This window comes from Cynoglossus semilaevis, chromosome 11, assembly GCF_000523025.1.
Source record: "Cynoglossus semilaevis isolate Cse_v1.0 chromosome 11, Cse_v1.0, whole genome shotgun sequence".
In the NCBI taxonomy this organism is placed as follows: domain Eukaryota; kingdom Metazoa; phylum Chordata; class Actinopteri; order Pleuronectiformes; family Cynoglossidae; genus Cynoglossus; species Cynoglossus semilaevis.
This window is the reverse complement of record NC_024317.1, coordinates 11,552,558-11,568,765: the sequence shown is the minus strand read 5'-3', so window position 1 is coordinate 11,568,765 and position 16,208 is coordinate 11,552,558. Positions and strand designations below refer to the sequence as shown.

The 16,208-nt window shown below is 39.2% G+C and overlaps 2 protein-coding genes across 2 annotated transcripts; both read right to left on the bottom strand.

The window, feature by feature from the left end:
* Positions 1-733: 733 nt before the first annotated feature.
* Positions 734-10,311, bottom strand: trpc4apa (transient receptor potential cation channel, subfamily C, member 4 associated protein a). The gene is given in 18 exon segments (XM_008320524.3): positions 734-2,378; positions 2,889-3,095; positions 3,391-3,503; positions 3,710-3,821; positions 4,529-4,669; positions 4,781-4,871; positions 4,980-5,165; positions 5,240-5,298; positions 5,627-5,758; positions 5,841-5,983; positions 6,321-6,512; positions 6,625-6,838; positions 7,115-7,243; positions 7,415-7,470; positions 7,581-7,638; positions 8,047-8,163; positions 8,246-8,374; positions 10,109-10,311. Coding segments are annotated over 18 exon segments (2,343 nt in total). The 5' UTR covers positions 10,235-10,311; the 3' UTR covers positions 734-2,240.
* An 879-nt stretch (positions 10,312-11,190) lies between these two features.
* LOC107989250 (uncharacterized) lies at positions 11,191-14,722 on the bottom strand. The gene is made up of 10 exons (XM_017036782.2): positions 14,419-14,722; positions 13,085-13,438; positions 12,882-12,965; positions 12,727-12,771; positions 12,560-12,616; positions 12,261-12,284; positions 12,022-12,177; positions 11,899-11,940; positions 11,598-11,648; positions 11,191-11,450 (listed from the first exon to the last, which is right to left on the bottom strand). Exons 1-10 carry the CDS (start codon positions 14,480-14,482, stop codon positions 11,392-11,394), a joined length of 936 nt encoding a protein of 311 aa, XP_016892271.1. The 5' UTR covers positions 14,483-14,722; the 3' UTR covers positions 11,191-11,391.
* Positions 14,723-16,208: the final 1,486 nt, after the last annotated feature.

Here is a 16,208-nt window from a genome sequence, read left to right as displayed (position 1 = left end):
TGTTAAAATTTAATGACAGTATAATTTGGAATAGATTGCTCCAAAAAGTTTGTTTGGTTGCTAAAAAAGTATTTCTAGGTATCTGGCCTCAATGTCCACTGCTGTACTGGCACCCACACACCTCACTGCAGGTGTGAAACCCCGGGGTGAGTGTGTGACGATCCAGGACCTGGACACCTCACAGTCCAACCAAACCACTGTAGAACCAAATATGTAATTATTAAAAACAAAAATGAAAAATCAGTTTGATAACTTACAACGACAACATGAAACAAATATATCATTAATATTAACCGAATAGCTTTGGAGTATCCAAGAAGTTAAGTCGTGTCAGAAAATATCTTCAGATTAGAAGTGAGTAAATTCAGTTAGCAGGTAACTAAGAGAGCAAAGACAGCTAAAGGTTCGACCAACGATGACGACCAAAATGTCCTCACAGAGGTTTCTACACTGTATCTGTTTGAACGACTTCCAGCTTCCAGTTCTTTTATCTGCAGTGATTCTGGACCATGGTCAGACCAGGTGGTGTTGAACCCAAACTGGTTACACCTTCCACACACCAGTGTATCAACTCAATGTTTTGAACCAGTGTGTCCTCATTCAAACACATTCAACCTTATTACATCACAGCTCCACTGGAATTTTGAATCAACTCCTTTATTTCTCTTTAATTTAATTAGCGAAGAAAAAAGGTTACGGCCATTAACTTTAAGAGAAAAGTTTACAGACAATATAAATTGAACAAGTATCTTTATTTTCCCTTAAGACATCAAAAACCACCAGAGCTATTTCTGCTTCACTTTTGTGTCTTCACCTCACCAGGTTTTCAATGTTTTCTATGTTAATGACACTAACGCCTGCATAGTATATATGTTTTCTCCTAATGCATATTTTAGGACATGGATAAAACTTCTGTACAAAACGAAAAATGTTTTAAACAGCAGATTTGTTAAAATATAATAAACGATGAGCATTTTTATATGTGCAAAAGTTTATTCTACAATTGATCTAGCGCTAAAAGCCACACACACACAAAAAAATCCGAAAAGAACTTGGAAACAAGAATGGCCTCTGTGTGAACAGCACAGTTAATGAGGGGTTTAAGATAACTGGTTACTCACAAGCGACTGACGACCTTAAATCCCGGTGATAACCTGGAAAGCACCAATCAGCAACAGATACCTAACTGAACAAACCAGCAGACAGTAGAACAGGAACAGGTGTTCATTAACAAGCAGGTTACAAAAAGGTAAAAGATGATTTCCTCAACCCAGGACTGTTTTTTGTTGAAATGTTGAGTGGTTATTATCTACTGTAGTGATTGCAAGATCCAGCAGAGGGCTCTCTTGACTCTTTTTTCCTGACCATGGCCTCTGTCACCTTCAGAGATTGGTGAAATGCAAATCTATAGAAAACAAACTCACATTTTAGCTGATGTAAATAGAATCAGTCTCGTTGTCCATTTATTTACAGTTACCAGTTGAATGAGTAAGTTTCTGACACCAGGTGAATACTTGTCTCTTATTGAAGGCTTAACATGGTAACCTTGGCCTGCAACCATATATTTCTGTTTCTGTAAGTTCTTAAATACAGTTCATGGTTTCATTGTTAGTTGTGCTAAGCCCAGAAGAGAGAAGAGGTTTTTCCTAATTTAAGACTAAAAGCATTTGAAAAGTTTCAGGCTCTGAAACTCCAAAACTTAAAACTAATTCTGTTTTAAAAGGGGACAACACTCCCCCCTACGGGACAGACAGCAGAGCAGCACCTAATGTCATGTAAGTAGCTTTGACTGAAGAGACTGCTTTTATTCAGCCGTGTCACAGGTCGCTTCATCTGGTTGATTGTTTAACCTGTGGCCGTTCTAAACCAAGTCCATGAAATCTTTTTTTTTTTTTTTTCTAACGTAAAATCTGTTCCATCACATTTTTTTTTCATACAATTTCCTACAGTTCAAAATGAAAAACGGCATCCTCTCCAAGGTTTCCTGTCTGGTGATGCAGGATATCAGCCTTCTGTCCATAAGGCGCAGAAACTCAGTGAAGGGATGACGCAAGTGTCTGTCTGTTTTTTTGCTGCCTGTGCGACCAGCTTCATTACATAGATACAGACTGGAGACAGGTGAGTCTTTGGCATCTGGGAAGTCAGATCATGATCACGCTGATGCCTCATCTTAGGGAAGTCATCACCACCAGTGTCATGTGTCCAGGCTCCATGCGACCTCACAAATAAAAAACATCTGGTCAATCTTCCAGCAGGTCTCTGTCTAGATCCATGAAAGGTTCGTCAATGTAGCTGGTTATGGCACACAGAGAAGTCCTGTCTGAATCCAGCAGCACCGACACCGTCTCCTTCCAGTAGCTGAAGGAAATACAGGAGCTCTGAGGAGGAAACACCAGGAATTAAACATTTATATATAAAAACTATATAGAAGACCAAATAAATGACCCTACTTTGTGGAGAGACTATACATGATCACAAACAGTGAAATATTCAGTTGTCACTAAGAATACGCACTATAGGAACAGAACTCTAAGACAGGACTCACCAACACAGTGGTAACGTCATGATACAGGTCCCAGATTATGATGTCTTTGCACATTTGCACTTTAAAGTTCAAAGACCACCTACTTTGATTGACCTCTGATTGTGAGGGACTAGCATTGAGCTTCTGCTGAGCATCCCAGATTCTGGGACGTCAGGAGAGTCTGACTAATGCTTAGGAGCCATAATGAAGTGCAGAAAAAACAACGGAGACAAACGAAAGCGAATGCAGCCCAATCTGACGTACAGCCTACAACTGGTGAATGTAAACAACAGAAATGTGTTCATGTCAGTGCATGTTGTGTTTGTTTCTTTTTTAGAATATTCTCTCCCATCATGACACTAACATTCTCCAGACAGGTGCTGTCTTTGTCCTTGTTGAGGTAGTGGCGCTGCCAGAAACGCAGCAGGTGGTGGAAGTTGTTGAGCAGACAGCCGGGGTACTTCTCAGCATACTCCTTCTCCCGCAGGGCATTGAGATAGAAGGGCAGTTTGGCCTTCCTCCTGGCCAGCATCAGGATGACCAGGCTGGTGTTCAAACAGCTCACATTCTCCTGTTCCAAAAAGGAATCGAAAGAAACAGAACATATTCATTTGGAGTAACTGTAGCCGTTAATGAATTAATGAGTTAACAGGATAAGTTGCCCAGCATTAAATATCAGTAAATTACAGAATAAAGATGTTTTAATTTGCCGTAGTAAACAACAATCAATGAATCTACAAAAACACATGAGCCCTGGTTCAAATGTACAGGCTATAAAAGCTGTGATAGAAATCAGCCAGGCCAAGAGTCACCTGTGATGAAACAAAGTTGTTTGTCTGTTTGAACGTGAGAAAATGAAACGAGACCTGTGTAAGAGTCTGCACGTTGATGATGTTGATCAGTCGAAACAGGAAGCCCAGTCTGTTCTCCACTCTGGCCATGTAGGACAACAGACAACACTCTGACAGAACCTCCACCACTGAGGACACACGAACACAAGAGTTCAAACAACAAACCTGCTTTATGAAAAGCTGTGTTTTTAAGATTCAAACTAAAACACTGAAATTAAGACCTTTTTTGGACAAAACCAAGGAATACTTGGATTTTATATATTGCTTTAACGTTTATATTTTTTTAGAACTGTGTCCAACTTTGGACAGATCAGACCTTTTAGCCACAGTTTACCTTTGATGTCATCAGTTTGGCTCTCAAAGCGGTCGAGTGAAAGGACAATGCAGCGAACCAGCATGTTGGAGTCCACCAGAGAACTGTTGATCTGGGTCAGAAAGGTCTGGAACTACAGGGAAGTAATAGTAATTAGTGAGTCAATCAGTCTGTTAGGACACCTTCACTGCTGAGAGAAAAAAAAACAATACAAGAAATTATTGTTGTCAAACAATTACTTATATAATAATTCAAATTTGAATCTGTTCAATCACAGGGCAGCTGTGGATTCATCACAATCACGATTAATCAAGATAAATCACCGTTACAGACCGTGACCAATACAAAACCATCACTTAAAATTGGCCCTCCCGCTCAGGTTTGCTTCGTAGAGATTTTAGTTACGTCTGTGCCTCATCACAGTGACTTTAGTCGACCTATCTTCTTCTTCTTCTTCTTTTCAGCTTGTCTCTTTTTCAAGGAATCATTTGTTTTTCCATCTCTCCATCTTCTATTCTGACTCCAACTACCTGCATGTCCTCCCTCACTGCATCCATATATCTCCTCTTTGTCTCCTACCTGGTAGCTCCGTCTCTAACATTCTTCTACCAATGTGTCCACTGTCCCTCCTCTGCACCTGTCCAAACCACCTCAGTCTGGCTTCTCTAGCTCTCTCTCCAAACCTTCCTGTCTGAGGCAGTAGCGTCAGTCAGCTTGTCAGCTGTCGACTTCCTCACTGAAGCTGAATCACACCGACATGGTTTGTTTTGCTAAAACATTAGCATGTTATGATAGTTACTGTAGCTGTAGCTGTTGTGATGAGCGGTCGCACCACTGTACCTTTTCTGGAGTGTTGACATATTTGTTGAATCTTTTAAAGGCATCGATGTTGAACTTCATGAGCTCACCCAGCAGATCAAAGTAGCTCTGCAGGACGTCTCGGGACGTACAGCTGCTGTCTATGATGCAGAACAGGATGTGCTGTTGAAGAAAAAGGAAGTAAACAAGGGTTCACATTCAATATAGTTGTTATGGCACAGGAGGGATAAGGATTGTGTTAAGGTTAGCTTTTCTTTTTTTTTTTTCTTTTACCTCAAGAAGTCCCCTCTTCAGAAGGAACATCTGATCTGCATAGGAGGTGGCTCCTCTGAGGAAACTTTCCACTGCTCTGGCCTGCCAGAATCTGCAACAACAATTGAACCAATCAGGACATAAGACGGTATAAGAAGCAGACGTGGAGGGTTCGTATGTTTAGGTTGTTCCTCCTGTGATACTATGAAGGACTAATGACCTGAAGGAAGAGTCAGGAGGCTCTCTTTTCATGACGGCGAGGAGGCGTGTGAGGAGTCCCTTTTTCCCATCACACACCAGACTTCTGTCTGTGTTGACCAAAGCTTCGACCTCCGGGATGTTAGCCTTAATGGATATGGCACTCAGTTCATTCAGTTCTTGGCTATTTAGCAGCAAGTATTTGTTCCTGAAACACGAGCAGATCTTTGTTGAAAAAACAAAAGACGATTAAAGGCTAAAAACAGATCAAGGTTCACTTACTCGTGGTGATCGCTGAAACTCTGAAGTAGCCGCAAAAACTGGATTTTAAATGAAATTTCCTGTACAATGAAACAAAGTATGTTGAATTCCAAAATAAAAAATAAAGTTTTTATAGAAATTAAGTCACCCATTTGGACTAATGTACATAATCACAACTAAAACACAGCTATTGTGAGGCTGTAGTTATGGCTGCACCTACATGTCTCATACTTAAATTCTAATTCTTTGTCACATTTCTACCATTAAGTGTCAAAACAGTGTTTTTCATAACTCTCTAGGAAACGACTGACTCTGTTAACAGCACCACTGCTTGGACTCAACTGTAAACACAATTTCACTTCTGCCACAGTAAATTATTTGGAAATAAGTCACATGATTTGGTCCTACCGGGCTGCAGTCACAGTTCTCATTCTGGCCATGCACCACATGAGTGGAAGCAGTATATTTCCTCCATATCAGCTTGTCAAAAAGGTTATTGAGTCCTGGTATGAGACGGAACTCGGCCAGCATCTTATGGACCTGTGCAGAGGAACAAGACAGAGGTTTAAAACAAACCTACACCGTAGTTTTGACAAAGTCAGAGAGAGGTGTTGATCAGGACCTGGTTCCTCTGCCGACCCATCAGAAGGACACACAGCACATAGAGAACCTCCACTTTATACATTATCTCATGTACAATCTTCATGGACTGTGGCAGCCGATGTCGCAACGGGCTTGTAGCCAGAGAACTCTCATCTGATGATTCTAAAAAAAAGTAAAAAAAGAGAAGAAAGAGAAGAAAATGAAGTTTGTTGTTTCTGGCGAAGGCTGAACACGGTGGATCATTTTGATGACACCGACAATTAATTTAAAATTTTAAGTTCTTGCCTGCCGTCAGTAGGGCAAGGACTGAAAAACAACTCAAACCTCCACTATTTAAACTGGTGCTTAATTAGTTCCATATTTTATATGTATTTATTTTCATGTCGTTGAGGTCATTACGATCATATTTTATACTTGCCCTTGCTATATAACACTATTAAAACTTTGAAAATGGGTTTCTTTTCATTTACTTTCAAACTGCCCAAACCAGTGACCACACCTGTGCTGCTCTGTTCAGCCTCCTCAGTTGCCATCTGCATCAGGGCATCCAGAACCAGGGCATTGTCCAGCCACGTGTACCAGTCCTCAAGCTCCTGAAGGAAATTTGCCCCTGTGGCTGTGGCTTCTGACACTTTCCTGGTGGCCAACTTACACAGCCGCTCAACGAAACCAGATGTTCATCAGGGTAAGTGCATTTTCAGTTGAAAGGAGATAAAAGTTAACGGTTATCACAAAATGTGATTTTATCCATTACGTTAGTTTCAAGTGGCAGAAAAAAAAGTGCTTAATTTGCCCCCAGCACTTCAGGTACCTACTTTGATTGACCTCTGCTTGTGAGGGGTTAGCATTGCGCTTCTGTTGAGCGTTTTTGGCCAGTAGTGTGTGCTTGTCGTCGTTTCCTACATCAGGTTCTGAGATGGTCACAGACAGGATGCGGCAAAAGTTGGCAAGCTGCTGTTGGTCAAAGCTTTGGACCAGGCCTGACAGGTTAGGAATGCCTTCCAACTGGATTATTTCCTAAAGAAAATAATACAACTGTCAGTGGATTCATTATTTTCCCAGATACTTGTTTTTCACTTCAAAATACAACATGAATGTGTATGTATTACACATATATATAAATACATACATGTATTTATTATCCTGCATCACTTCTACAATTTGCAAAAATATCAATATAATCATTGTTATTACTTATCAATATTTAGAATAGTCTGTTCTCCAAGATGTTTGTAACAACCTAGCTGCTGAGATGTAAAAGTGTTTTTTAGTGAGGAAAATATTAATGCTGACCTTTTTGACACCAAGAATGTCTTCAATAAGAGTAGCAGTCTGGAGGAAGGTCTTCTTATTTGTCATTAGCGTAAAAAGAAAAAGAACAAAATCATCCCTCGCTGCCAGGCTTTTAGTGACACCCTCTGTCTGTGAGTTTAAAAGAAGACATTGTACGTGTTAATGAAATCCTGTCAACACTGAGATTAAAGTTCTGTGCAAACATCTGACAACAGTAGGTGGTTGATAACACACAGAAAAAGACAACGTACACATATACGGTTGATAACACAGAAAATAACACAGAAAAAGACAACGTACACATATACAGCAGTTGTAGAGGACACTGAGGCAGTCTTTAACCAGGTCATCGTTCACTGCTGAGAAGAAAACACAGTAACTGGTCGAGGTCCAGACAAATCTGAAGTGGAAGTGTACGTTTCAGATCTAATACTGCTTACGTACACGCCTGATGTGTTCTACTCACATTTGGGTTTTTTCTTCTGTAAAGTTAGTGTGGGTCTCATCAAGATTTCCACAAGCAGCTTCAGGAGAAACAGTAAACAAGTGTATAAATGTAAACGTTGACTTATTACACATATAATGGTCGCTACGCTTTATTAACATTCAATTTTGGTTCTTTGATTTTTTTTTTTTAACAAAGCAGGATACATTTTGTTTTGTAAAACAGAGTTGAGTTAACTTACTGAAATGCAACTATTTAACCTCAACAATGACAAGCACATATACTGCAAAATTAAAAGTCAACCAAAAAAGCAGTGGTTTCCTTCACACTGTAATCAATACAATAGATTTAGATTTATCTTGGTCTCATATTTTTTCACAAAAACCTGGCATTTGAACAAGAGAGTGTAGACTTTTACACCAACTGATTATCAGTCTATTTAAGGCCAACCACAACACAATTAGTACAAATGCATGGACAAACTTACATTTACTCCACCAAACAGATCAAATGTGTGCGTGTTGGGGAATGTGGACTCCTGAGCAGTCTTCCTGTCCTCTGTGACAAAAGACATGGCTTCCATGGAAAGCTGAGATGATAAAACCTAAAACCAACCAGTGTTCACATATTAGACAAATTGACAAATCTAAAAAAAAAAGAAAAAAGAAAAACCTAACTGTTCCTACCTTAAGAAAGCAGTGGGCATTGGAGAGGTCATCGTTGGGATGACTGCTCGCATGAAGCCTCTGTAGCAGAGTAGGGATGCCATTCCACTTTGCTTGTTTGTCCCTCTCTATAAGCAAATGTCCAGGCAACTAAGGAAAGAAGAACGCAGATATGCAATAATGTGAGAACAGTGTGAGTACATCAGGACTCAAGTCTTTAATGTATTTCTTTATCTGCATTCCTTTTATGGTTTAGAAAGATGAGCTGAAGTCTGAGTCTGAGCTGAAATGGAGTAAAAGGGTCAGATTTCAACCACAACAAGGGTTTTTAATCTCCATGCTCATGGCTGTCAGAATCATTTTTACTAATAAAAGACTTATTGTATAGATACATAGTCATCTTGCTGGTTATTTTAAAATTAAAGTCTAAATACATTTTGTGGATTATAGACATAAATAATTTGTATAATAACGTATAATAAATACATTCATATAAAATGCAACAGATTTTAATCAGTATAAAAAAATTCATACGGCACATATATATGTATCTAAATGCTCTAATTCAAATCAAAGTTTTCTAATTATTTGGGGCTTATTTGTAGAAAGACCGAGCCAAATTATATTTGTCAGAGGGCCAGACACTACAATAAAACGAAATGCAAACCATTTATTTTGGAATTATGGATATTGCCCATGGGCCAACAGTTGATGACCACCGGCCTAAGTTATTAAGTTTTTAACTATATCAGCAGATATTTTTATAGATTTTGCATCTATAAATAAGTCAACCAAAGGACAGAATGACCCTGTCAAACAGAGACAGAAATTTCAAAGCTGACCTTGGAGTCAATTGCAAACAAACTGACATAATTACAGTGCAATAACAATGCAAAGCTTTGATACAGCTATAGTTAAATGTGTTGAACATGTGTCAAACTCAAGGCCCGGGATCCAAATGCACCCCACCAAGTCAGTTTGTATGGCCTGTGGGAGCTTAAAAAGCATTTAATAAAGTCCATGCAGCAGAGTAAACTTTTTTATCAAAAGCTTTTTTTATTACACAGCCACAAACAATATTTATAACTTGAATAAATAATAATAAATTGCAGAAACATTTATAAATACGTTATGGAGTAATTTATCTACACTCTATCTTCCATTTACAACCGGCCCTTCAAGGGAAACTACTGCTGATGTGGTGAAAATTAGTTTGACAGCCCAGGTAGAAGGTTGCCAGTCAACAACATGCACAGAGTCCAAGTCGTAAAACCAGGTTAGCTTAAGATAGCCGTGGTCCAACACCAACCTATTACACAAAGCTCAAGTATACTTGGTACTAGAGTAAATAGTCTAACACGTAAATGCATTTTAGGCAGCAACTGTGACGAACCTTTTATGTAAACCACTGGTATGTGGTTGAGTCGTTACGTAATCACCTGCGCCTCTCAGCTGGATAAACATAATACTAGCATGTGTGCTAACGATAGCAGCGGATGTTAAACGAACAGTGGTTTTACTGAATTTACGTCTTCACTGTCACGTAACGTTAAATAAATCATACAAGTACCGAAAACATATTTTGACAATCGGCTGTGCTACTTTGTAAAGATGGCCTTAAATGCTAAGCTAACAGCAACAAAAGCGTAGATTTAAACGGACTTTTCTTCATCCGGGTGCTAACATTACTACGTCTTGGGAAGGAGTGCATCGTGTACTACAAGAGTATATTATTAACAATTTAAAATAAGTGTCCAAAAATAAGATTTTGACCAAAGTTTGCCATATCCCCTGCTTATCCCCAAAATAGTCCCAGCGCGACTCCCAGTCTGAGTCAACAAACTTTGTCCTGCAACTGTCGCCAACGTTTGTCTTTACACCAACCTGTGTCCCTCGACTGAAACCCTGGCCGGTAATTTTACTGGTCGTCAACTTCGTGATAATGTTGCTTGGGTAATTTCTCTGTATTCCTCCAGTACTGTGGGACTCGGACCCCGCTAGCGTCGCCATTATATCCTCTTCCTGAATTGCGCTGCTGTGCAGGAAGTAAAATGCTCTTCGTCAAACGTTGGAAGCACTTCAGCGACATCTGCAGGTAGACATGATGCAACGGCAAAGAGGTTTTTATCGCAGATCCATATAAGGATATCCCGTGTAATACAAGACATTGTAAAGATATTTTCAATACAAAGATATTTTGAAAAATAAATACATAACATCATAACGTATTTTTTAGTAAATCCCTCAGGAATGTCTGTTTACATTGCACCTCATTTATTGTATTTCATATTTATTTATATCAGCTATAGATAAAACTATATTTTTTATGTTAAAAACTAAATGCAGTGATTGAAAAGGCTTCAAAAGAAGACCTGTCCCAGAACTGTATTTTTTTTATTTACATCCTTATTGAACAGAATCCTCTATAGTCATTGTGTTTGGACATAATGATATATTGGGTGGTGACTCTTGCTTTTCAAATGCAAGGAACACTGCGTTATATTTACTGTAGTTCTGTTTGTCACTAGGAATTATATATAGATCTACTTTTATGCTATGCTAACAGTTTAAAATTCACCTATACTGTAGTGTTATGAATAACAACGACAGCACAGGAACGATCCGACAAAGACAGAGGTGTCTGTACCCAGGGCACCAGGTGAAACCAGTGGGACTGATTAACACAGGTGAGTGTGATGAAACTAATTAACCCAGAAGAGCGAGACAGAAGAGTGACAGACAGACCTGACACTCTGATTATGAATAAACATGATGAAATGTAATAATACAACCTCAAAAAGTGCTGTGGTGAATTATGTTTAAACTAATAGGTTCTTTCTTGATATTGACATTCGTAAAGAGGTAGTCTGGTATTTAATAAACGGTAACATTCTATATAGATAATAAAATCAAAAAAATGTTAATACATTTTATAAATTTTTACACAAAAACAATGTTGGGAAATGTTATTATGCAGTGAAAATCTTTATTTTTGTGTAGCACAGTTCACAGCTACACAGCTTGTTTAACACGTTTACTTGTTATGCTCTTACTGTAAATGCGTGCAAAGCGTTTAATATTGCCTTCACTGAAAAATCGTTAGCTGTCCCTCTGGAGTATTTCTTGACATAAAATATCCCAACAGCTGATGAAGCGCTTCTTTTTCTTTACAGGTGATGGCTCTGCTGTGTGCGCTTCTCGTAAACTGGGTTTGGAAAATAGTAATCTAAGAAAGAAACAAGAGAAGAGCAGGGTGAATTACCTCTGTCTAAAATTTGCTTTAAACATTAAAATATCAATAAAATACAACAACTTTAGAAAAAACAAACTGATTAATAATTATTTTTGGTTAATATCAAATTATTACACATACCTTGTCTACGTTGTTGAGCGCGTCCTTGCCTCTGAAATTCACTTTGGTTTACTGTATAAAAACACAGGCTGTAGTTAAATAAGCTTAAACAGTAGCAAAAAAGTACTTCTGCTGCAAAAGCAGCAAACATAGAAAGTAGCTGAAGAAGTAGCAGAAGTATCCACAGGTAGCAGTATTTAAGGTAGCATAGTAGCTACTAGAAATAGCTTAGGAAGAACAAGTACACAGAGTACATGAAGTAGCAGAATTAGTCAAACTAGTGTTGGCAGCCAGAGTATTATAAGAAGGTTAGTAACATTACCATAGTAACGACGACTTGCGTTTCTCAATCTGTTGAATAACTCTGTGGACATGAGAAGAAGAAGAAGTTAAAGAATCACTGACGAGTGGTGACGTCATATCGTCACGTGGTTTGATTACAGACCTATGTGAAATCTTTGCTTAAAGTTTAACTCCGGCTCCAAGTTTTGATAAACTCTGGTCCTCTGAGCCGACCTTCTCGTCTGTCCAGGATGTTGTCCAGGATATGCTGAGGTGGTGGGATCACCTGTGTGGCGAGCCGCGGCTTGGTCATCGTTCTCTAAAGTATGTAATAATGAAAATACAACTGAATCATCAGAATTGAAGAAAGGAATTCATACTTGAATAAATGTGTCTACAAACCATAAACTAGATCGTTGTCCACTCCTGTGAAAAGAGAATATAAATAAATATATATAATTATTAGCACTTCTCATTGATTTAAATTTTTCCAACAGGGAAAAATTAAACATCATTTTTAAACTGTATAAAATGAATTTGCCCCCTGCTGCCCGTTGATTCTGAGGTACAGCATTTATGTTGACTCACTTTACTTCACCTTCAATCATTTAAATATTTACACTTGTTTTTCTTCCTTAAGATAACTTACACCATAACTTACACCATAACTTACACCACAGAGTACACACAAGTTACCGCACCTTTCTGTTGATTTCCAGCTGCCGTTCTGTGTGGTTGTACAGGCAGCTCCCAGCCATCTTTGTTAAGACAGTAAACAGATCAAAGTGTTCAGTTCTGAGGAAAGAGCTTCTACTGTTGAAGTCGTCTCAACCATAAAGAAACAATGTTTTACACTCAGATTCCACACCTGTACAGATGACACGGCTGTTCTTGGTTCTGCTTCTGTAAAGAACTGAAATAAGACGTTGTTGTGAGTGTGAGTGACCTATTGTTTTTATTCATCGGTTCAACCGTGTGCTCAGAATATGTATCAGGTTGCAGTGGAGAGTATCGGACACCTACAGTAGCTGCAGATACTCAGCGTGATGAAAGACGTCACGCCCACACAGATGGAAATCAGAAGCCACTTGGTCTTCATCAGTGTATCTGCAAAAACACTTGTGGTTTGACATACACATCCTTTCAGCAAATGAAAAAGAAAGTTACACTTGAGGCCTGGGCTACAGACTGAAGTCAACTCTCCTGGGAAACGCAAAAGCACTCGCCTGTCGCAACAACCATTTCCACCTGGTGACAGTTCGACATCTCCCCCATCACACAACAGTAACAGCCCAGGTCAGAGGTCAGCAGTTCATCAATTCTGACTGAGTAATTTCCTCTGGAACTCTGGTTCGGAAAAACCTTGACTCTGCCTCCTCTGGGGAGCAGAAACGTCACTTGACCGTTAGGCATCAAACGGAGCAGGTTTCCCCCAGCGGTGTGTTTCCACTCCACCACCGTGTGAGAGCTTGTCGTGAAGGTACATGGAAGTAGAACAGACGAGCCGAGAGGAGCGCTGAGTGTGCTGGTGTCACAGGAATAGAAATGTTCTCCACAGGATGTGTTGGAGCAAAGTCCGTCTTTGAAGAAGGACAGAGAAAAAAGTGACAAAGACAAAGATTTGGTTTTCAATTCTCACACTGTAATTGACACTGTTTGTCACATCTTTAGCAGATATTCTGTGTTTAACTGTGTAATGTCGTTCAAGTTCAGGCAGAAAAACACTTTACATGAGTTACAGAATGTCAAATGGATTCACCACAGTTCCTCTCTTCACAGTATTTAGACAAAACTATTTATTACATACAACATATAAGCAATGGCTATTTATACAACAAGAATTCCCCTTCATTTCTTATAGACGGTACTGTGCTGCACTTCAGGAAATGCAGCAAAATAAACCTACAGCAGTTATATTTGTCAGAGGCCGGGACTTTTTCTGGGTCGGACACTCAAATAAAATAAAATGTTTGTCCAACATTATTATTTGATGTTTACGATACTGATAGTTATTTAAATCTTGGTTGTTTTTTCATTTGTTTCAATAGTAGGGACCACACAATGTTTGTCTTTGATCCTCACAATTTTTTTAATTCAGTCGAGGGATTGGACGGTTCATTGGGCCAGATTCGGCCAGTTGGTGATCACTGATCTACAGTATGGACTTCTGAATATTTGCTGTTAACCCTGGGATCATTTTTTATGTGTAATTTCACTCGACTTATTTTGATATTAACGTACAAATTAAGAAATAAATTCCTAATTCTAGCTAAAAAAGAAGAATTCTCTGTGAGCCAGAGGAGACTCTTTGTGACGCTCCACATCCGTCTTTAATGGAGATGGGAATTGGTCTGAGACGTCTTAGCCGCGCTCTCTTCCCTCCAAAGTCTACCTCTCTGTCAACGTATTTAGTCACAAATAAAAAAAAATGAACTGCATAAAGAGAACTGCGTTTCAGAGAAGTACTCACAGCTTGAAGATGAACTGCATAAAGTCGAAAATACTGCTTTAAACGCCTTTGTACGAGTCCTTTGGTTTAAAGTTTCAGAGAAGTACTCACAGCTTGAAGACACAAACCCCAGACACAACAGCAGAATCCCCTCAAGACCTTTCATTGTTAACATCGAGCAACAGTGTTGACGGTGGTGTCGTCGTGCTGGCTTTGAAGCCCACAGTGCATCATGGGAGGACCACAGGACCACCCTCTTTTATTTGGTTAGTCTTTGCAGCTGAACTGTCACAAAACCACCTCAGTCCATATCGCACACTTTCGTTCTGCCATCGATGTACAGGCAGAAGAGCGTACAAGAAATATTGAAGGTGCAGACCACTTCCTGTGGAAAAGGCTGAACCTGACTGTTGTCTTGTAGAGCCAACGACAGAAGCTCTGGCCTGAACTGGTGTTCATTTATTCATTGTCTAAGGCCAGCAATATGACCTTTATATCAGGGGTCCTCAATCCCAGGCTCGGGGACCGCTGCCTGTCTGTAGGTCATGTGGTACCGGGCCGCAGTGGGACACAGTGAAAACATGTTTTATTCATGGCTGCTGCTGTGTGTGATGTGTATACTGGACCACTGCTGAGCCACCCTCCGTCGACACATTCACAGCTATTGCACCAAGAATTCACTGAACTGCTTTTCACAATGAAGAAAATACAGTTGTAAATCAGTGCATTTTCACTACTGTGGCACAAACACATGAAATTAAAGTAAAATAATTACATTTAATTACAGGGACTCGTATCTGAATCCTAGTGAGTCCTCGGTGAATAAATGACTTCTTATCTGCACCTGGTGCCTAGGACTAGATGTATAAATCTGGTACCTATGACAATATATATGTATTATTACAGCTGTGTATAAAGAAACAGTTCAAACCGTTTTAACGATACAGCTTTTATTCAGCAGTTATATAGAAATGAGTTGATCAGAACATGATAGAACAATCAATATGACTAGAAAACAACAAACAAAATAACAGTAGTTGAGTTAAGAATTACTGGCAGAATCCACTGCACGTCATGATTTACAGCTTAGTGTTTCTTTAACCCTTTCATTTAACTTGTTACAGTAGCAGGATCCATCCATGAGACCACAGGAACAACACCAAAGTTCCTGTTCTACAGGTGAGAACCACACTCATTGGCTGGAAACTCCCCGTAATCTTTTTTTAAATTCCCTTTTTAGACGCCCACATCTGTGTGACTGATACAGACCTTTGGTTTTGGGGGAGGTTGTGGCTAATGTTGTTCAACTCCAGCTATGAACCTATGTCACAGTTTTGATAAATGGAAAGATACCGTGACAACACCACTCTGTAGGCTAACTGTTGTGGCCAAGAAAAGAAAAGATGGTGATTCCTGCTTCAGAGGACATTGGTGGTGAAAGTGCAGACGGCCAAAGGCTCCTACCAGTGAGCAGTGTGAATGTGAGTGTGCCTTCTGTTTTATTCCTACATCCTTCTATTCTGTTACTTCTAATTCAGTAGTTGAAGTGATGACTGTCCATGTCGTACATGAACAAAGAACTGGTTCTTGTTCTGTTAAAAGCCACGTTGTGAGATTCCACCGTAGAACTAGAATTAAAAATCAGGCGACAAGAGTAAAAACAGGAACGTTAACAAAAAATAAGTACTAATGGATGAAAGAGCTGAGTCTAAACAAAGGTTAAATGGACTGTATGTACAGCATATCTATTGTTTACACTTCTTAATGTGCAGTTCATAATGTGCCTCTGACAGTGGACTTAATATAGTATTGAATAATATTTCTACTATTAATACAATTCTGCTTTTATTATCACATGGTGCATTACAGACGCAGTCAATCTGAAAGACTAGGTTAAAAGA